General features: G+C 45.4%; 1 protein-coding gene and 1 long non-coding RNA gene across 2 annotated transcripts; one reads left to right on the forward strand and one right to left on the reverse strand.

Moving 5' to 3' along the window:
• Positions 1-389: 389 nt before the first annotated feature.
• On the reverse strand, positions 390-21,560 carry zgc:77375 (uncharacterized protein LOC402927 homolog). The gene is made up of 9 exons (XM_044218432.1): positions 20,002-21,560; positions 18,833-19,024; positions 11,164-11,276; positions 10,096-10,189; positions 8,656-8,689; positions 8,248-8,422; positions 7,867-8,043; positions 6,829-7,006; positions 390-4,583 (listed from the first exon to the last, which is right to left on the reverse strand). The coding sequence occupies exons 1-9, from the start codon at positions 20,098-20,100 to the stop codon at positions 4,386-4,388; spliced, it is 1,260 nt and encodes a 419-aa protein (XP_044074367.1). The 5' UTR covers positions 20,101-21,560; the 3' UTR covers positions 390-4,385.
• On the forward strand, positions 8,257-10,675 carry LOC122886491. The gene is made up of 2 exons (XR_006380369.1): positions 8,257-8,381; positions 8,645-10,675. It is a non-coding gene; the product is annotated as an uncharacterized LOC122886491 (long non-coding RNA).
• Positions 21,561-21,606: the final 46 nt, after the last annotated feature.

Consider the following 21,606-nt stretch of genomic DNA (forward strand, 5'->3'; position numbering starts at 1 on the left):
TGTTCGTGCCTGGATTTATTTGTTCCTCTTGGTCTTTAATTCAGTTCATTTCAACGTGTTTTGCTTCTTTCTTGTCACTAGATGGCGTCATGGGATGCTGTGTTTGATATATTTATATAAGCGTGTCATTTACATTTATATATATATATATATATATATATATATACGTGTACATGTTTATGATATACATCAGGTGCTTTACTGATGAGCCCGATCAGCTGTCTCTGTTAAATCAGCACACAGATGTTATTCTTTAAAAAGTCCTGGGTGTCGATTCAATAATAATCTTTAAAAACAAGTCTTATGATCTCTGGTTGATTGATTGATTATGATCTCTGGTCTCACTTCTTCTTCTAACATCTGAGGACAAATTCAAAGGTCCTGACAGGTTTTCAGACGTTTGTTTTTTATTTCAGTAAAATATAAAATATGAAAGCATTCAGGTGTTCACACTCCACAACTTGAATCATATTATTACACAGAAGCTGGATGTCCGACATTGATCAGCTCAGATGTTCAGAGCACCAGCAAAGATTAGTGAGATTAGTTTACCGAGCGTTCATTAGTAGGTAAAGGGTTAAACTCTTAACGCGTGAGGTCACTCAGCTCCATGTTCAGGTGTTCACAGGTGTGTTAAAGACCTCAGACCGTCAGCAGTCAGCTGGGAGCTGCTGTTAGCGAGCTAATCTGTTAGCACGTTTACCATCAGCAGCGTTAGCTAACAGCAGTTAATAACAGACTGTAACGAAGCTGTGAGCAGATTTAAGAACGTTTTATTAATGTTCAGTATTTGTAACTTCTACGAAGACACGTTTTATATTATTACAGCTGTGTTTTATCATATTATCACTATTTGTTTATACAGCAGACAACACTTCTGTCCGCAGGCGTCATAGTTAACGAATACATTAATAAATACAGTCTGTTATGAACCAGTTAGTACATCTTTATATGCTGATTATAGAGAAATAGGAGGGTTAAAATAACGTGTTGCAGGAAATTCTGTGATAATGAAACTGACTTTTAGTGAAGGATCCCTGAAGCTGGGGTAGGTAACGCTGGACAGGTAGACAGGTAGGTAGAGCAGCAATGATTGGACGTGCTTATCACCGGCCTGCGACAGCCACAGATACCAGATGTTTAGCATTGTTTCCCAGAGCATTTGATTTGAATTTCAACTAATATAACAAAAACTGCTTCTGAACTACATTACCTACGGCAGCTTTAAGGTTTTAACTGTGATGAACTAGAAGTCGACGTCTGTGTGACTCGGGTTGAGATCATGTCCTCCGCACCGCTGAGTGTCCATCACTGTATATAGAAACGTCTCTTCTGCTGGATCCGGATCCGGTGAAAGCTCTTCTGTAGCGGGTCAACAGTTGTCTTGAGGTCAAAAGGTGACATTTCACTGCGATCAGATAATCAAAACATGCAAATGTGTTCCAGCGTTGAGCTCCAGCAGTCACCAGATGACGTCATGTGCTAATCTGCATATTTGTGACATCCCTGCATAAATATTTACATGTAAACAAGATTTTTAAAATGAAAAGAAATACGTAAACTGACTAACTAGCTGTATCATGAGCCATCATTTGTCAAGTTGCTTAAATCTCATCAACGTGCGTCTGAATCTACCTGTAATGTCTAAATGTGTTCATATGAAATGTTCGTTTGACGGCTGGAGCTCAGACTGCAGAGCTGCAGTGAACACAGACGATCAGACTGATTAAACAAAGTAACGCTGAAATACTTGAACAAACAGTGGTGATCGGTTGGTCGTTTCATGTTTCTGTCTGGCTGCTGATTGGTCGACTGAACGTGCCGCTGCTCTCCTCCAATTAGGGTTGGGCGATATGACGTGAATACCGTGCACCGGTAGAGATTTGGCGATACGGTTTCCCCCGCGGGATCCCGTAGTGTCTCTGCTGTATATTCGGGGCTATGTAGCCAATCAGGGCTGGATTCTCTCGTGATCTCGCAAGGTAACGTGATTTGGGCAGCACGACTGCTAACCACATTCTCACGTGACGTGAGAGCGACAGTTGGTGGCGGTAACGCACCTCCAACCAGAAGAGGAGGGTGAGAAGAAAACATGGAGGAGGAGAGTGAAACTAAATGCAGAGCAGGAGGCGTTGTTTCTGTTCGTGTGGAAGTTACAAAGAAAAGAAGAAAATGATCAAATGCGCGTATCGTGATACATGCCGTTACCGTGATATAAAATTACACATGCCGTCATAAGAGATTTTGGCCGTTTCGCCCCCCCACAGCTCCAGTCCTGAGCACAGTCAGTCCACAGAGTCACAGGAGAAATACTGGACACGCTCTTCAACTGACGACTTAGCGTCAAAACGTCACTAGATTTGTCGCTAAAAGGGTCTTAAAAGTTGTCAAATCCAGTGAGAAAGTCCCTGCGTTAGTAACACTGCTGTAGAGTTCAAATTTGCCTTGTTGACCAGTAACAAGCCGTCCTGACAGGAGGACATCATGGTGAAACAGCTGTTAAAACCCTGTGGAGCTAAGCTAACAAGCTAATGAGTTCGTTACATAGACTGTATAAAAGGAGTGGACGTAGCCACCGTGATTGTGGGCTTCCGTTTTGAAGCCTCGAATTTGGCATTTTGGGCGTCGCCATCTTGGTTTTTTGCAACCAGTGACCAGAAGTGGCCATATTCGGACGAGGGGGTGGAGCTGGGGAACATAGCAAACGCTAAGTTATGAGATAAACGCTTACTAGGTTAGCAAGGTACATTAATTGTGATATTAATTGGGATGCTAATTTTGGCTAATGTCTTTTAGTACAACCGAACGCTGAGCAAGAGATTTTCAGGCGACCAAAATGTTACAATTAACTTTCATGAACTGAAAACACAATGAAAGGGTCAGAGTTCTCAGATGAAAACACCGACAGCACCCAAAAACAAGTTCATGGCTAGTTAAATGTGCACAGCGCAGTAGATACGCTTCGCCTCTATCCTGTCAATCACAAGGTAGCCCCGCCCTAAAGCATACCCGGCTTTATCGTCTATTTTCCTCTAAACGGGACCATAATTTACAAAATGAACATCATGCTGCATTGAAGAAGACTTGAAACTAGCGATTGAGACCATAAACTCGCTAGGAAACCGTTTACTGAGGTAATAAATCAGTGGAGTCGCCCCCTGCTGGCCATTAGAAACAACGCAGGTTTGAGGCGCTTCTGCACTGGCTTCACTTTTCAGCCCCAGTGGTTCCCGCTTGGTTTGCTAACTGACCGTTATCCTGCTCGTTAGCTCGGGGAAGTTTATTTTCACTTGATAACCTTAAAACAAAAAGTTGAACACTGTCAGAGGAAAGTAAACACAACAGTAGAGAGAAGATGTGGGAGCTAATGTGACTGACTAGCTCTAACTAACCAGCAAGTTAGCTGTTAGCTCGCCAGCTAGGTACAGCAGTTGTAGCCCTGTGAGTTGTTGCTACGTCACATATTCGCTGCATCACTCAGTTTCTGTGGTTTGTATTTATTGTTGTAACTGTGTTGTTTTGCTTCTTGCTCAGGATTTTAATCTCAACAAGACTTTTACCTGTTAAAGAAAAATGAAAAGCAAACTCTACTGTGTTTTCTTTATGCTATACAGAGTTTTACTGATGTTCTACAGACAGGTGTGTTTCCTTCTTCTTTACTGATTTCCAGCTGACAGTACAGGTAGACCAGCTAACAACGCTGCAGAAAATTAGCCAACTGAAGCCTTCAGCTGTCTCGAAGGCCGAGTGACCCTGCAGGTCGTAGCTAAGGCTGCGTTCGGAATCGCACACTAACGTACTATTCATACAAAGAATGACGCCAACTGCATTTTGTGTACGCGAGAAATGCCCAGATGTAAACTAGATTAGCAAGAGTTTCTGAGTCAGCGCCATGAGCCTACTGCACATACTCAACCGCCCCACAATGCATTGCGTGTCTTCAGACTGTCCAATGGCGGGCTGCAGACGGTTCAGCACCACAGTGTAGTTGTTTTACACTTTTCATGGTATTTCGTCACTAAATTCACTTCTGATGATTTCTGAGGCGAGAAATCAACTGTCTGGTTTTCGAATGTTTTACGAAAACCGATGGCGAATCGAAAATGTGCTCCAACGTTTGCGCCTGCGGGGGCAGCTAGCTAGCTAATTTGGAAAATATTGCATTGGGTGGAAGAGGTGATGTTGATTTACATTTGTGATAAACTATTTTCATTCAGCGGTAGCTCGGAGCGGCGATGTTGATCGATACAGTCATGTGACTGCATCATGCGGCCGTCTTGCTGTCTGTACTTCCTGCTGGCAGTACGTTAGTATGCGATTTCGAACACACCCAAACTCGTAGTGTCTGTGTGAGGGTCAGAGGTCAGAAGCTCAGGTGTCAGAGGTCACAGGTCAGAGGTGACGGCGCTCTCCTGCTGCAGCAGCAGGTCGACGGCGGCCTCCACGTCCTCCACCACGTGACTCGGCTCCACCAGGTCTGGCTCCAGGACCAGGTCTCTGTGACCGTGGAACACCGTCTCTGTGACTGTGCTGCTCTGGTTGCTAGGCAACGGGGAGTGAGGGTTGTAGACACCTGTGCACACCTGAGGACAGGTGGACAGCTCCGTGTTAATGACTTTGATACAACATGTTATTGTCAGTCTCAAACCAGCAGACTACAGCTGGAAATTCACCTTTTGTCATAATTAATGTTGTTTTTATAAAACTAGTAACTATTTTACACTATTATACTGTCATTGATTACATGTTATCTACAGTAAAAATCCACTGAGGAAGACCATGAGATGTGGTTGAAAACTTTGTATTTTTGAACAGCTCAACTTGATATTATGTTACTATTAATATAACTGTAGGAGTAGTAACATGTTTACTACTCTTAATTTTAAGTGGCAATCTCGAAGACTTTCATTTAAACAAATGTCTGTTAAAGGTCCAGCGTGGAGCGTTTAGCGGCCTCTAGTGGTGAAACTGCAGTTTGCAGCCATGCGAACACCGCTCGCCTCGCCCTCCCCTTCCAAGCCTGTAGGAGAAACTACGGTGCCTGTGAAACTCGATAAAGGCCCTCTCTAGAGCCGGTGTTTGGTTTGTCCGTTCTGGGCTACTGTAGAAACATGGCGGTGCAACATGGCGGCCTCCGTGGAAGGGGACCCGCTCCCTCTGTAGATATAAAGGCTGATTCTAAGGTAACGAAAACACAACGATTCTTATTTTCAGGTGATTAAACACTGATGGAAATATACGCCATATTCTGTAAATAGAGGCCCCTGAATCTTACACACTGAACCTTTAAGTCACTATCACTGAATGAGTTAACACAATGGTGACTGAGCCTTTGGCCCACTGATGAAAGTATTGTAATATTCAAATATTTGCAGCATTACGAACTGAGGTTTGGTGGCAACATTCCCGGGAAAAATGTTGTATTAAGTTACTGCTAATGCAAACTGAATATTTCCTACTGCTGCAGCTTCACATTAAAAGCATTTAACTAGCGAAAGAGGAGTTGACTTTTGTTATGAAGGAGTCACAGGAAATGCAATGTGTTTGTCAGTGAGCTTGACACCGACGGTTGCTCACAGAATGATGGAAAAAGCCAATTACTGCTTGACTTCTTTATTAAAATGACAATCATTTATTTTGCTGCCACCAGAATTCTGTGACCCGCAGTATTAAACCGCATTTGCTGTTACCACCAGTAACTACAGGTGTCACCAAATCAATCACAACTGAAATCTTAAGGATTGCCACTCTAATATATATATATATATATATATATATATATATTATGGATGTAACTTAACAAAGAGACGGCCTAGAGTCTATAGAAGACTGCATGTCCCAGAATGTTCTAATATGTGCTAAATTCTTTTATTGTAAGGTACTGAGTGGTATATAAATATGTCAGAAGTCTAAAAACATTAATTCATTGACACAAATCACATTTGTTAAAAGTGTCTGAATGTTAAGCTTTGGCACTCGACTGCAAAAAACAGGAAGTGTACTTTTAAAGGACAATTCGGTTTATTACAACTCATGTTCTGTTTTTGACCCGTCAGACTTCGTTTCAGTGATTTCACTGTGATGTCACCGTGTACCCAGATCTCAGATATCAACTTGGTACAATGTTATTATTACTGCTAGAAATGACGGACAAAACTATAGAAATAAGAGTTGTAAAAAAAATTAGGTAACACTTTATTTGGACCGTCCGCCTACAGATATTTGTAACATTTCAACAGCTTATTAGTTGAGATTCCATCTGTTTGCATGTTTATCCCATTACTGCATGTTACTAACTCATCATCTTCTCTCTCCCGTAGTTCTGTGCTTTCTTGCATTGTGCTACTGTATTCTCCCCTGAGTCTGGCTCTGCTCGAGGTTTCTGCCTCTTAAAGGAAGTTTTTCCTTGCCGCTGTGGCCAAGTGCTCATGGTGGGATTTGTTGGGTCTCTAATTAATATTATGAAGAGTTCGGTCTCGACCTGCTCTATAGGAAAAGTGCAGTGAGATAAGTTCTGTTATGAATTGGCGCTGTATAAATAAAATTGAATTAAACTGAATTTAACAATTCAACTGTTTCACAAATAAAACCGTTTTCTGATATCACACCACTGTGGTTAAGGTTTGGTTTAGGCACAAGAAACATCTTGTTTAGAGTTTGTTCATGAATTGTCACATATACTCTGTAATCTGTTAAACATCTACAGACAAAGCACAACAGTCGAAGTGTAGCCTCTATAAACTATCTGTAGGCGGACTATCCAAATAAACTGTTACCGACGATGAATTATCCTTTAAACTCCTTAAACTGTGGTCTGTCTCTACCTACCAGAATGGAGAGACACTGAGCAGCAGCCGACACCAGCTCCTCCTCCGGCACCGCCATCGTCACCTGACTCCCCGTTCCCTGGGCAACAAGCTTGGTGGTGGTCGTCATGGCAGCATGCTGCTGAGCCAGGTAACGGTTGTACAGGTTAGCACCGTAGATATCCGTCATCAGGTTGTCGCTAGGCAACAAGAATAAGACAGTTTGGTTACCTGACAGTGTAGACAGTGTTATGGACAGTTTGGTAGACGGTGTTATGGACAGTTTGGTAGACGGTGTTATGGACAGTCTGGTAGACGGTGTTATGGACAGTCTGGTAGACGGTGTTATGGACAGTTTGGTAGACGGTGTTATGGACAGTTTGGTAAACGGTGTTATGGACAGTCTGGTAGACGGTGTTATGGACAGTTTGGTAAACGGTGTTATGGACAGTCTGGTAGACGGTGTTATGGACAGTTTGGTAGACGGTGTTATGGACAGTTTGGTAGACGGTGTTATGGACAGTCTGGTAGACGGTGTTATGGACAGTTTGGTAGACGGTGTTATGGACAGTTTGGTAGACGGTGTTATGGACAGTTTGGTAAACGGTGTTATGGACAGTTTGGTAGACGGTGTTATGGACAGTTTGGTAGACGGTGTTATGGACAGTTTGGTAAACGGCGTTATGGACAGTTTGGTAGACGGTGTTATGGACAGTTTGGTAGACGGTGTTATGGACAGTCTGGTAGACGGTGTTATGGACAGTCTGGTAAACGGCGTTATGGACAGTTTGGTAGACGGTGTTATGGACAGTTTGGTAGACGGTGTTATGGACAGTTTGGTAGACGGTGTTATGGACAGTTTGGTAAACGGTGTTATGGACAGTTTGGTAGATGGTGTTATGGACAGTCTGGTAAACGGCGTTATGGACAGTTTGGTAGATGGTGTTATGGACAGTTTGGTAGATGGTGTTATGGACAGTCTGGTAGATGGTGTTATGGACAGTTTGGTAGACGGTGTTATGGACAGTTTGGTAAACGGCGTTATGGACAGTTTGGTTACCCGACAGCGTAGATGGTGGTTAGCTTGTGGTTGTGGTTCTGCAGTCTCAGCAGGTGCTCAGCGTACTGGTATGTTAGCAGACTGGGTTTTCCCAGCAGCGCCTGGTACTGAAGCTCTCGACCCGTCAGCTTCCTGTAGACGGACTCCAGACACAGCAGGAACATCCCGTGACCAAACCTATGGCAACATAGCAGGGTCAAAACGGATCAACACGACCACCTGAAGGATATCAGATACCATCATCCTGCCTGGAAGGAGATATGGGATTACATAGAAGTAAAATAATATTTTCTTATTGATCAGTTATTAATGTATTAATATAGAGCAACGCCCTCTACCTGAGAGCTAACAGCAAGTGACTTCCTGTGGTGTGTTGGTTACCGTGGTGATGGGGCCTCGGCCATCCACATCAGGTCCATGTTACAGGCGAGCACCGGCAGCTGGGCCGACAGCTGAGGATCGTACACACAACCAGGACTCCCATTGGTCAGGAGCACGTCAATCAGCAGCTGCAGGTTGGTCTCCCATCTGATTGGCTCGCCAAACAGGATGATTGCTATAGCAACACAGGAAGTGATTGGGCGATTTATTCATGTGTCTCACTATTCTTCTGTCATTCAACTGTAGTTAGTTTACAACTTGTGTTTTTAGAATTGTTTGCTTGTGTTTCCTTTATATATTTTCTTAATATATTTACAAGTTTACATTTAAAGCACTTTTATTTGTCTTGTTTAGAAAAACCCTGTAAACAATGTGTTGTTGTGTATTTCCTGTGTAGTTGTGTGTTACCTTCTATTTGGGGAGGAGTCTGCAGAGGAGACGACTTAAACAGAGAAAATACTGTTAGCTGCTGGATCTTTACTACAGTATCATCAAACACAAAACAGGTAAATTAGAAACAGAGTTTTTTCTCTGATATAAACCTGCTTCTCTCTGCAGGTGAAGCCTCACATACAGTCAGACAGTTTGCAATTAGTACTGACGAAGACGAGACCAAACTGACGTCATTAAACAATAACTGACTAAATCTCCAGAAAACAATCCTGTAATCCAGATCTCCTTCTTGTCATTTCTCTTCCTGTGTTTCTGAAACATCTTCAGGTGACTTTGCACACCAGAAGGGCACCGCTAACAGTGCTAACACCGCTAACAGTGCTAACACCGCTAACAGTGCTAACGCCTGGAGCTAGCTGCAGCCGGGAGCTGCAGGAGGAAAATGATGCACATGATGACTGTTACTGGGCAGCTGACCTCCGACAGCTTCATGTTTCAGTGAAGCGCAGGATATTTGGTGCCATCCTGAAGCTGAATCCTGCCGCCATCCCTCCAAACTTCAGTATGTAGAACAACGTCATGTCAACAAATACTCAGTGAATTTAGTTGTCGTTCACACATTAAAAGGTCTGGACCCAAATGAAGCAACAGTTTAACTGGCCTTCTATATCTCTAGTGACCCCACTTAGTAATAATCACCTTTTCCTCCCTCGGAGTTAGATGGAGGTGAAAGGGGCACAATCAAAGTACTGTTCATAAATGGTCAATTTTATTTACATAGCGCCAATCATAACAGAAGTTAATGTCATATAGAGCAGGTCTAGACCGTACTCTTTATTATTATTATTATTATTATTATTATTATTATTAACAGAGATCTAACAATTCCCACCATGAGCAAGCACTTGGCGACAGTGGCAAGGAAAAACGAGAGAGAGAGAGTAACATACACCATGGGTGGGTTAGGTGGAAGATGTCGGAGGGATGGGTGAAGGTATGTAAAGATGAAAAATGGGTGCCTTCCATTGCTCTGCTATGCTACACATTTTGCATTTGTCCGCAATAAAAAAAATACTTAACAAAACGTACATGATGTTAACAGCAGGTCAACCAGTATAAATATAGCGCAGTGGAGAGAAACAGTAAGTGTGTAGTAACGTTACTGTCAGAAAGAAAATATCTGGAACAAAACTACAAACCTGAAACTGAGCTACGTTACGTTAATATGTTAAATAACGTTACTCTTTAACTTATAATAACTTAAACCGAATAGGTTACAAAAGGCAGCACAGTAACGTTGTGTATCATTAGCATGTCACTACAATGAGAGTTTAGCCAAACTGGAAAGTCAGAAGCTAAGCCGGTTTGTTAAATAGTTACTGAGAACTTAAGGATTTACAAACAGATGCTGCAGCTCAGAGTCCTGAAGTCACATGTCACAGGTACAGCACTCACAGGTAGCTTGGGTCTCCTGTTGTGGTCCACCATGTCCAGCAGGGGGTAATGTTCTCTGAGCTGCTCGACACTCACGACCTTCTGAAAACCCAAACTGACGACGCGGTCAAGACTTCAAATACGTGAATCATTCAAACTGATTCACTGTGTTCACAGCGCAAAACATTACAACACAAGTCTCAATGATTATTACTGATTATTATCATTATTACTAAACACACAGATCAACATGTTTCATTATCAGCAGCCATAAACTCGTATCTCCATGTAGGTTTATTGTCTCTCTAAGCAGTAAATATCTCTGGTTACTGTGAAACAATGTCAGTTCACATATATTAATATCTGCGTGTCCTCTGTGAATGTGTGTATTTATATCAGCTATATCATTAATATCAGTCAACCTCCTCACACTTCACAGCTAGCTAGCTAGCTGCTGTGCTAAAAGAGCTTGTTGTTGTTCAGTGAGCCGACTGATCGGCACATTGATTGTGTTTATATTCAGACAATAAAAGGCATCATTCATCTACATGATTCAACGCTCAGCCAGTTTGTTTATGTTTGCTTTGTTATGCAAACATGTTGGTTAATAAAGATGGCTCTGATTCAATAAATAAAATGAAAGTCAACATCATTTTAAATACTGACTTCTGCATAAATTACAATTTTTTTTTCTATAATCTGGATGAAATCGTGTTTTAATGAGAATTAGTTTCAGTGCGACAGAATTATTGGATAATGATAATTTTAATAAACATGAACAATGTTTTGATAAATTCGCTGTGGGATGTTTTATATAATCTGATACAGATTTTGTTTTGTTTGATTTTTTCCTCTGTGTGAGATGAAAATTAAAACTTACGCATTTTGTGTTGAGGATTTTAAGAATCAGTCATATCAGATGTATCAGACGAACTGGACATCAAAGATGGCGTCCAGCTGAATGACAACTGCACGCTGAGCACATAAACCAAAAAAGTTTATATTGAGACGTTGTGCAAATAAAAACCACTTTTCTAGGCTCTGTGAAAGTCTTATTAATATAAAAGGTCAGTCCGAGGTGAAGGATACGTGTTGGCGATGTCCATCACCGGTCCCTGTCCAGACACCAGGACACATTTATCATGGAAACTCTTCAACATTCGCAAAGGACTGTGGGAAAGAACCACCTGCTCCGGGGCGATCTACAGAGAGAGAGAGAGACGTCACATGACTGTGTTTATCCAATCACATCTTCTATGAAATGCAGAACAAAACACAAAGTACAATATTAAAATAGAATAAAAATAAATGAATTTTTTATGTAATCAAGGTCATTTATTTGTCATTTTACAACACAGGGTTTGTAGGTTGTAGCCCCTCCATGCTACACATGCACAGAACATATATACAAACATTTAAAGTAAACAAATATTTTGAATAGAATAAATAAAATAAAACAATATATACAGTTATTGACATTCATATATACCTATACACAGATTTTAATGTTAAGATAGTGTTGATAATATGGTCACCATCTTAACATGAAAAAGACCTCGACATCTGGGAAACATCGTCCATCAACTTTGACCACGTTTGAGCATCACTGATGTAAGCAGACTCCGCCTCCCCTCGTCTGGCGTTCTGTCAGTGCAGAACATGGTCTGCCTGCTGAGTGCAATAGCGTGATCCGGCATGTTGTGATGAAACTACGGAGCAAGTTCGACATAGCCAGGCTTTTTTTGCATTAGCTGACTCGACAAAACCTGAGATAACGGGTATCAGGACGGGAGTCATCAACTTTCTATGTTAACCAGGTTTTCTTCACCAGGCTCGCGTTCCCATGAATGGGGACGTTTGTCTTTCACACAAAATGGAGCGATCGCGTGCCGCCTACTTCAGTCGAGAGGAACAGGTGGTTATAATGGAGAGCTATGAAGAATCTAACAAAATTATTACAGCAAAAAGCAACTGTTGCTGCAAATAAGGCAAGAGAGGAATGCTGGCAGAACTTTGTTGATCGTGTAAATTTGTAAAGTTAAAGGTGGGGAATGCGATTCTGGAGAAATCCAATACCATGACAAATACCATGATATAGAGCGAACAACGACACAGCAAGTAATATAACTAGCGTTAGCTAGGTTGTGGGTTAGCTTAGCTCGGCTGTGGGTTAGCAAACTGTCGCTACAGTTGCTGCTGCTAAGCTAACAGCCAGAGAGGACGAGACGATTTCCCAGAGCCAGCACAGCAGCTCCAGACAGCGACGCTCACAACTCTCCTGCTGCTAAAGCTAACATCACAACAGCAGCAGATCTTAAACTAGAGAGTCAGCTGAATGTCCGCGGGCAGGTCATTTAACGTCACCTGACACACACATCATGGCTGGAATAGTGCTGTGCGGCTCGGTCCGAGCCTCTTTGTGTGTTTCCCGTTCACAGAGCCGGGGCTGAGTTTTTCAGCGCTCACACTGAACGCACAGCTAGCGGACCGAGAGGAGGTATTCGCTGAATTTGACAAAAACACATGTATTAGATTAGAATCGCTGACCCACCTTTAAAGGTTCAGTGTGTAAGATTTAGGGGCCTCTATTTACAGAATATGGCGATAATATGTAAAAGTGTGTATGTTTTCATCAGTGTTTAATCACCTGAAAATAAGAACCGTTGTGTTTTCGTTACCTTAGAATCAGCCTTTCTATCTACAGAGGGAGCGGGTCCGCTTCCACGGAGGCCGCCATGTTGCACCGCCATGTTTCTACAGGAGCCCAGAACGGACAAACCAAACACCGGCTCTAGAGAGGGCCATTCGCGTTTTGTGCGAGTTTCGCGGCCACCGTAGTTTCTCCTGCACGCTTGGAAGGGGAGGGCGAGGCGAGCGGTGTTCACGTGGTTTCAAACTGCAGTTTCACCACTAGAGGCCACTAAATCCTCCACGCTGGACCTTTAATATATTTAATTTAATACTCAGTGCACTCTCAATGCCTCGCGTTATGCACTAACGTGACAGCTGCACATTCAAGCTCTGAAACTTCAAACTTGATACATGTAAACATGATACTCAAGAAGCGCATTTAGGTCTGACACTGTCCCATAACGAAGGATGCGTGGAAATCACTTTAGTTTTCGGCCAAGTCAAAGTGAAATTCATTTTATTGATTGAATATTCTCTGTAATTAATACCAATAAACTAATAAATTTTCTAATCTGTGATGTATTAGCAGCAATACCAACTGTGTAAAACGGACTTGGCAGCAAATCAGGATCAAGCATAAAAAATAAGCATAACTGAATGCATGTAGGTTCCCATGACAACGCGATGCATACAGTTTGCGATAGGCTGACTGTGACTACACGGCTTCGTTTGGTGGCATTACTAACGTATGGCTCATTAAGTTTGCATATATAACGTTTTCCCTCAGCTGAGAATCTATCGCTCGGAGCGAACATCATCAGGAACAGAATTAGTGAAAGGGCGCTTCATAGTACCCCCCTTCAGGTCTCTGTAAAGATGTGGGCACAACAGTCTGATTTCCCATTGCTGAGTAAGCCCGAGTCTTATTTCATCCATTTTATTTTCCTGCTACGGGACATTAGCCAGAAGTAGGTTGGGTAGTAGAGAGCTAACCCAGGTCCAAGCTGGGTTAGCTTTTATTAGCTGTTATCGGGCTAACAGGCTAACATGTGGTTATCGGGTAACATGCTGTTATCGGGCTAATGTGTTGTTATCAGGCTAACATGCTGTTATCGGGCTAATGTGTTGTTATCAGGCTAACATGCTGTTATCGGGCTAATGTGTTGTTATCAGGCTAACATGCTGTTATCGGGCTAATGTGTTGTTATCAGGCTAACATCAGGCTAACATCAGGCTAACATGCTAATATCAGGCTAACATGGTAAACCTAGCCAGCATGTTTTTATCAGGCAAAAATAATTTTGTTGTTACTGGTTCTCTGAAAGCAGTTTGAGGTTTGATTTGTTAATCCTGAATAACACTGCGCTCTTATTTTGAAGTAAAGGCAAAATGAGCAGAGAGTTTGAAACCATGATCAGCCATGATCTGACTGGCTGAGTGCTAGTCATGTGATTGCATGGCCAAAACATACAACCAGTAGTGTCAATACTGGAATCTGTCCTGCAGCTGTCCAGCAGGGGCCTGGGCCTCTCCACAACTGCCCACCTCAGGAGCCCCTCCTACACTCCACAGTGAGGATCTCCATCCAGGAGAAGTATGTTCAAGAGTTCAAGTTCAACACTAGACTTAATGACTACAAACCCGGCGCCCTGTGGTCATGAAGTAATTTGAGCGCCTTGTGCTGTCACACCTCAAATCCACCACAGACCCACTCCTGGAGCCCCTGCAGTTCGCCTACAGAGCCAACAGGTCTGTAGACAATGCAGTAAACATGGCCCTCCACCTCATCCTCCAGCACCTGGACTCCTCAGGAACCAGGATCCTGTTTGTGGATTTCAGCTCTGCCTTCAACACCATCATCCTGGCTCTGCTACAGGACAAGCTCTCCCAGCTGAGTGCACCTGACTCCACCTGCAGGTGGACCACAGACTTCCTGTCCGACAGCAGGCAGCATGTGAGGCTGTGGAAACCTGTCTCTGACTCCCGGACCATCAGCACCAGTTCCCCCCAAGGCTGCATCCATTCCCCTCTGCTCTTCTCCCTGTACACCAACAGCTGCACCTCCAGTCACCAGTCCGTCAAGCTCCCGAAGTTTGCGGACGACACCACCCTCATTGGGCTCATCTCTGACGGAGATGAGTCCGCCTACAGGTGGGGGATTGACCACCTGGTGCAGTCAGAACAACCGGTGGAGATGGTTGTGGATTTCAGGAAGAACCCAGCCCCTCCCGCCCAGGACCAACAAAGCCCAGCAGAGGATGTACTTCCTGCAGCAGAAATTCAACTTGCCAAAGACAGTGATGGTGCACTTCTACACCACCACCACCACCTCCATCACCATCTGGTACGCTGCTGCCGCTGCCAGGGACAAGGGCAGACTGCAGCGTATCTTTCGCTCCGCAGAGAAGGTGATTGGCTGCAATCTGCCTTCCCTCCAGGACCCTGAGGCGAGAGAGACTGTGGCTGACCCGTCCCACCCTGGACACAAGCTGTTTCAGACACTCCCCTCCATTAGGACCAAAACCCCACGCCACAAAAATAGTTTCTTAACGTCTGAAGGGCCTCATCAAGGCCCGGGACCCCCACTGACACAACCTGCCCCCCTCTGTCTGTCTCTCTGTCCGGTCAGTCCTCCATCTGTCTGTCTCTCTCTCTGTCCGGTCTGTCCTCCACCTGTCTGTCTCTCTCTCTCTCTCTGTCCGGTCAGTCCTCCATCTGTCTGTCTCTCTCTCTCTCTCTGTCCGGTCTGTCCTCCATCTGTCTGTCTCTCTCTCTGTCTCTCTGACCGGTCTGTCCTCCACCTGTCTGTCTCTCTCTCTCTCTCTCTGTCCGGTCAGTCCTCCATCTGTCTGTCTCTCTCTCTGTCTCTCTGACCGGTCTGTCCTCCACCTGTCTGTCTCTCTCTCTGACCGGTCAGTCCTCCATCTGTCTGTCTCTCTCTCTCTCTCTCTGACCGGTCAGTCCTCCACCTGTCTGTCTCTCTCTCTGTCTCTCTGACCGGTCAGTCCTCCACCTGTCTGTCTCTCTCTCTGTCTCTCTGACCGGTCAGTCCTCCACCTGTCTGTCTCTCTCTCTGTCCGGTCAGTCCTCCACCTGTCTCTCTCTCTCTCTCTCTCTGTCCGGTCAGTCCTCCATCTGTCTGTCTCTCTCTCTGTCTCTCTGACCGGTCTGTCCTCCACCTGTCTGTCTCTCTCTCTGTCTCTCTGACCGGTCAGTCCTCCATCTGTCTGTCTCTCTCGCTGTCTCTTTGACCGGTCTGTCCTCCACCTGTCTGTCTCTCTCTCTCTCTGTCCGGTCAGTCCTCCACCTGTCTGTCTCTCTCTCTGTCCGGTCAGTCCTCCACCTGTCTGTCTGTCTCTCTCTCTGACCGGTCAGTCCTCCATCTGTCTGTCTCTCTCTCTGTCCGGTCAGTCCTCCACCTGTCTGTCTCTCTCTCTGTCCGGTCAGTCCTCCACCTGTCTGTCTCTCTCTCTGTCTCTCTGACCGGTCAGTCCTCCACCTGTCTGTCTCTCTCTCTGTCTCTCTGACCGGTCTGTCCTCCACCTGTCTGTCTCTCTCTCTGTCCGGTCAGTCCTCCACCTGTCTGTCTCTCTCTCTGTCTCTCTGTCCGGTCAGTCCTCCACCTGTCTGTCTCTCTCTCTGTCCGGTCAGTCCTCCACCTGTCTGTCTCTCTCTGTCTCTCTGACCGGACAGTCCTCCACCTGTCTGTCTCTCTCTCTGTCCGGTCAGTCCTTCACTTGTCTGTCTCTCTCTCTCTCTGTCGGTCAGTCCTCCACCTGTCTCTCTCTCTCTCTCTCTCTCTCTCTCTCTCTCTGTCCTGTCGGTCAGTCCACCTGTCTGTCTCTCTCTCTCTCTCTCTCTGACCGGTCAGTCCTCCACCTGTCTGTCTCTCTCTCTCTCTCTCTGTCCGGTCAGTCCTCCACCTGTCTGTCTCTCTCTCTCTCTGACTGGTCAGTCCTCCACCTGTCTGTCTCTCTCTCTCTCTCTGACCGGTCAGTCCTCCACCTGTCTGTCTCTCTCTCTATCTCTCTGTCCGGTCAGTCCTCCACCTGTCTGTCTCTCTCTCTCTCTCTGACCGGTCAGTCCTCCACCTGTCTGTCTCTCTCTCTCTCTCTCTCTGTCCGGTCAGTCCTCCACCTGTCTGTCTCTCTCTCTCTCTCTCTCTGTCCGGTCAGTCCTCCACCTGTCTGTCTCTCTCTCTCTCTCTGTCCGGTCAGTCCTCCACCTGTCTGTCTCTCTCTCTCTCTCTGACCGGTCAGTCCTCCACCTGTCTGTCTCTCTCTCTATCTCTCTGTCCGGTCAGTCCTCCACCTGTCTGTCTCTCTCTCTCTCTGTCCGGTCAGTCCTCCACCTGTCTGTCTCTCTCTCTCTCTCTCTCTCTCTCTGTCCGGTCTGTCCTGTACTTGTCTGTCTCTCTCTCTGTCCGGTCAGTCCTCCACCTGTCTGTCTCTCTCTCTCTCTCTCTGTCCGGTCAGTCCTCCACCTGTCTGTCTCTCTGTCCGGTCAGTCCTCCACCTGTCTGTCTCTCTCTCTCTCTGACTGGTTAGTCCTCCACCTGTCTGTCTCTCTCTCTCTCTCTCTGACCGGTCAGTCCTCCACCTGTCTGTCTCTCTCTCTCTCTCTGTCCTGTCTGTCAGTCCCCACCTGTCTGTCTCTCTCTCTCTGTCTCTCTCTCTCTCTCCGGTCTGTCCTCCACCTGTCTCTCTCTCTCTCTCTGTCCGGTCAGTCCTCCACCTGTCTGTCTCTCTGTCCGGTCAGTCCTCCACCTGTCTGTCTCTCTGTCCGGTCAGTCCTCCACCTGTCTGTCTGTCTCTCTCTCTGACTGGTTAGTCCTCCACCTGTCTGTCTCTCTCTCTCTCTGACTGGTTAGTCCTCCACCTGTCTGTCTCTCTATCTCTCTGACTGGTTAGTCCTCCACCTGTCTGTCTCTCTCTCTGTCTCTCTGACCGGTCAGTCCTCCACCTGTCTGTCTCTCTCTCTCTCTCTCTGTCCGGTCTGTCCTGCACTTGTCTGTCTCTCTCTGTCCGGTCAGTCCTCCACCTGTCTCTCTCTCTCTCTCTCTCTCTCTCTCTGACCGGTCAGTCCTCCACCTGTCTGTCTGTCTCTCTCTCTCTCTCTCTCTGTCCGGTCAGTCCTCCACCTGTCTGTCTCTCTCTCTCTCTCTCTGTCCGGTCAGTCCTCCACCTGTCTGTCTCTCTCTCTCTCTCTCTCTCTCTCTGTCCAGTCTGTCCTGTCTGTTGTCTCTCTCTCTCTCTCTGTCCGGTCAGTCCTCCACCTGTCTGTCTCTCTCTCTCTCTCTCTGTCCGGTCAGTCCTCCACCTGTCTGTCTCTCTGTCCGGTCAGTCCTCCACCTGTCTGTCTCTCTGTCCGGTCAGTCCTCCACCTGTCTGTCTGTCTCTCTCTCTGACTGGTTAGTCCTCCACCTGTCTGTCTCTCTCTCTCTCTCTGACTGGTTAGTCCTCCACCTGTCTGTCTCTCTATCTCTCTGACTGGTTAGTCCTCCACCTGTCTGTCTCTCTCTCTGTCTCTCTGACCGGTCAGTCCTCCACCTGTCTGTCTCTCTCTCTCTCTCTCTGACCGGTCAGTCCTCCACCTGTCTGTCTCTCTCTCTCTCTCTCTCTGACCGGTCAGTCCTCCACCTGTCTGTCTCTCTCTCTCTCTGTCCGGTCAGTCCTCCACCTGTCTGTCTCTCTCTCTCTCTCTCTGTCCGGTCAGTCCTCCACCTGTCTGTCTCTCTCTCTCTCTCTGTCCGGTCAGTCCTCCACCTGTCTGTCTCTCTCTCTCTCTCTCTGTCCGGTCAGTCCTCCACCTGTCTGTCTCTCTGTCCGGTCAGTCCTCCACCTGTCTGTCTCTCTCTGTCCGGTCAGTCCTCCACCTGTCTGTCTCTCTCTCTCTCTCTCTGACCGGTCAGTCCTCCACCTGTCTGTCTCTCTCTCTCTCTCTCTGACCGGTCAGTCCTCCACCTGTCTGTCTCTCTCTCTCTCTCTGACCGGTCAGTCCTCCACCTGTCTGTCTCTCTCTGTCTCTCTGTCCGGTCAGTACTCCACCTGTCTGTCTCTCTCTCTGACCGGTCAGTCCTCCACCTGTCTGTCTCTCTCTCTCTGTCTCTCTGACCGGTCTGTCCTACCTGGACATCGAGCAGGTGAGACAGCTGCTGGGCCTTGTGATGTCTCTGACAGCTTCCTGCGTTGGTGACGAAGACGACAGGAAACAGGAAGTTGTTGTTTCGGTCCAGAAGCTTCCTGAAAGCTCGTTGAGCGGCCGGAATCACTGAGCCGCCGCGCAGCAGGACGCCGTCCACGTCGAAGAGGACGCCCGCCTGATAGAGAGACAGGTGAGAGAGACAGGCAGGTGGGACGAGAATTGAAAGTAGTAGTAATAATAATAATAATAATAATAATAATAATACCTGACTGCAGTGGGTATTAATCCAACCAGACAAACGTACTGAACTAAGGACACATTAGAACTGCTGAGTAAAAATCCAACAGACATCGCTCCTTTTATTAAATCAGAGACTAACCTGGATAAATAAAACAACATCAGAGGGAAGAGATATTTTGGGTGAAATAACACTTTAAACCAGATATTTACAAGTTTCAGGACAAAAATGCCCACCGTGTTATTAAAAACCACATCTGTAAAATAAAACCTCACTGTTTTAACTCATGATTATTATTGCAGCTTTAATTCTGTTGTAATCCTGTTTCTAACAACTTTATAACAATAAATCCTCAAACCTTTTTATTTCTTTATTAAGGAATAACCTCTATAATGAACCTTGCAAACAAACAACATACAATCTGACAGAGAGAATCCATTAATGAAACACAAACTAATAACGATTCTTATTACTATAAATGTCTATATATCAACTTTTCTTTTTTTAAATTGTTTCTGAATGTGTTTGAAAATCAGAACTCATATGAAAATGCCAAATTTTGTAAAATTCCCAGGGTTTCTCTTTGATGTTATAATCATCTTTATCAAACACCAAATAATCTGAAAGCTCAAACGGTGAAGGACTGCCAACAGTGCGAGATGATCAATATATTTATAGATACATCATGAAGTCTGGAAACTTTGACAAGTTTAAAGAAGATGATGAGCAGCTAAACTGTCACTCAGGAGTATTTGTCAGTAAACTGACCTATAAGCAAGTCTGAACCCTAAAACTTAATGGAGACAATAAGCTGGTCCCCATAAGGGGGGCGAGTCCCCATAATGTAGTGTGTAATCAGGTTAATGTCCCCGCAAAACACCCACACACACACACACACACACACACACACTGACCTGTCTGCTGGTCGACACGGACCTGACCGTCTGCTGCAGGAAGCCTCGACACCACATGACGCCTGTCTGTCTGTCGGAGACGAGCTGTCGGCCGCTCATTTATACTGACGGAGCTGTGACATCATCAGGGGGAGGAGCCTCACAGACACACATTACTAATGTCTATATCCACATATCATGCCCCATGATGCACTGCTGCCCTCTCCTCCGTTTAATGTCTATCTGTGTTTTGTTTTGATTCACCAATCAAAATAAAAGAGTCCCAGTGATGTCAGTCTGCTGACATCACTGAGTTACTTTTTAGCCTCACTAGCAGCTAGCTGACAGAATAAGTGTCTAAAACACGAAATCAACCAATAAAAAAACTCATTTAAGGCCGTCAGAGACATGTTGATGGAAAATTAGATTCAGTTTATCAGAGAAGTCTTCAGTCTAAAAACTGAACAGCTGAGGGAAACACTGCAGAGTCCCACAAACTGGTTTGTTTGACTATCCCTGTGGGGACAGTCATTGCCATAATGCTTTCCCTAGCCCCTGACCCAACCTTAACCATCACAACTAAATGCCTAACCTTAACTCTTAACCTGAACCCTAAAGCCAAGTCTTAACCCTCAAAAAGTCGTCTCTGCCCGTCGGGACCTCAATGCGTGTCCCCAAAAGGAAGGTGAGTCCCCGTTAGTTAGTGTGCATTCAGGTTAAATCCCCGCTGGGATATAAGAACGTGAAACACACAGCGACACACACACAGAAACACACACGCTGATTAAATGCGGCTGACAGCAGTTTTCTCCTCACATGACATCACATGCAGCGTTCAGCCACCAATCAACCAATCAGCTGCCAGATTGAAACCACATGATGAGACAGACAGACACTGAGGACAGAGAGACTGTCTCTGTGTCTGGACATGGTCTGTCTAATGTAGAGAGTCACTTACAGGACGATACAATGTGTTTTCATTGTTTTTATCTGCCCACATATTTTCATGTTATTTACTTTAAAGTTGAACTCCAGTGATTTTCCACCTCAGCGTGTTTCCAGGTGTTGGGGAGTTCTACTGCAGATGTTTTAAAGTCGTACGAAGCCTTCAGTGTCTCAGAGGGAGCTGAGTGCAGTCCGATAAATGTCCTCAAGTGATGTCACTCGAGTCAGCGTCGGTCGGGGCCGAAGGCTACAAGTCTGAAACTGAAGTTAGAAAGCAGCGAGCTCAGCAGAGCTCTGCGGCTGCTGCTCGTCTCTGCTGCAGGCTACGTTAGCCGCTACTAGCATAACACACCACAATCTCACACACAGCTGTCAGAGGGAGAGTTGCATTGTGGGTAATGTAGGCGGCAGGTTTTAACAAGGAAGAAGAACGTGTGGAATAAAACAGATGACGTCTCTGGTTCTGCTGCAGCGATTCTGATCCTTTTTGTTTTAAACTGTCCGTCATGAGTCTGACAGTCACAGGATAAATCTGTTTCAATAAACTCAGAACTCTATATACAAACAGAAGCTCAGATTACATTCAGTCACATATGAATGATATCATTAGGACTGTAGAGTGAAAACCCAGCAAACATGAAGGACCCCCAGCCCCCCTACACAGGACCGAGACTCCCAGAC

This window comes from Siniperca chuatsi, linkage group LG2 (assembly GCF_020085105.1).
Source record: "Siniperca chuatsi isolate FFG_IHB_CAS linkage group LG2, ASM2008510v1, whole genome shotgun sequence".
Classification (NCBI taxonomy): Eukaryota; Metazoa; Chordata; class Actinopteri; order Centrarchiformes; family Sinipercidae; genus Siniperca; species Siniperca chuatsi.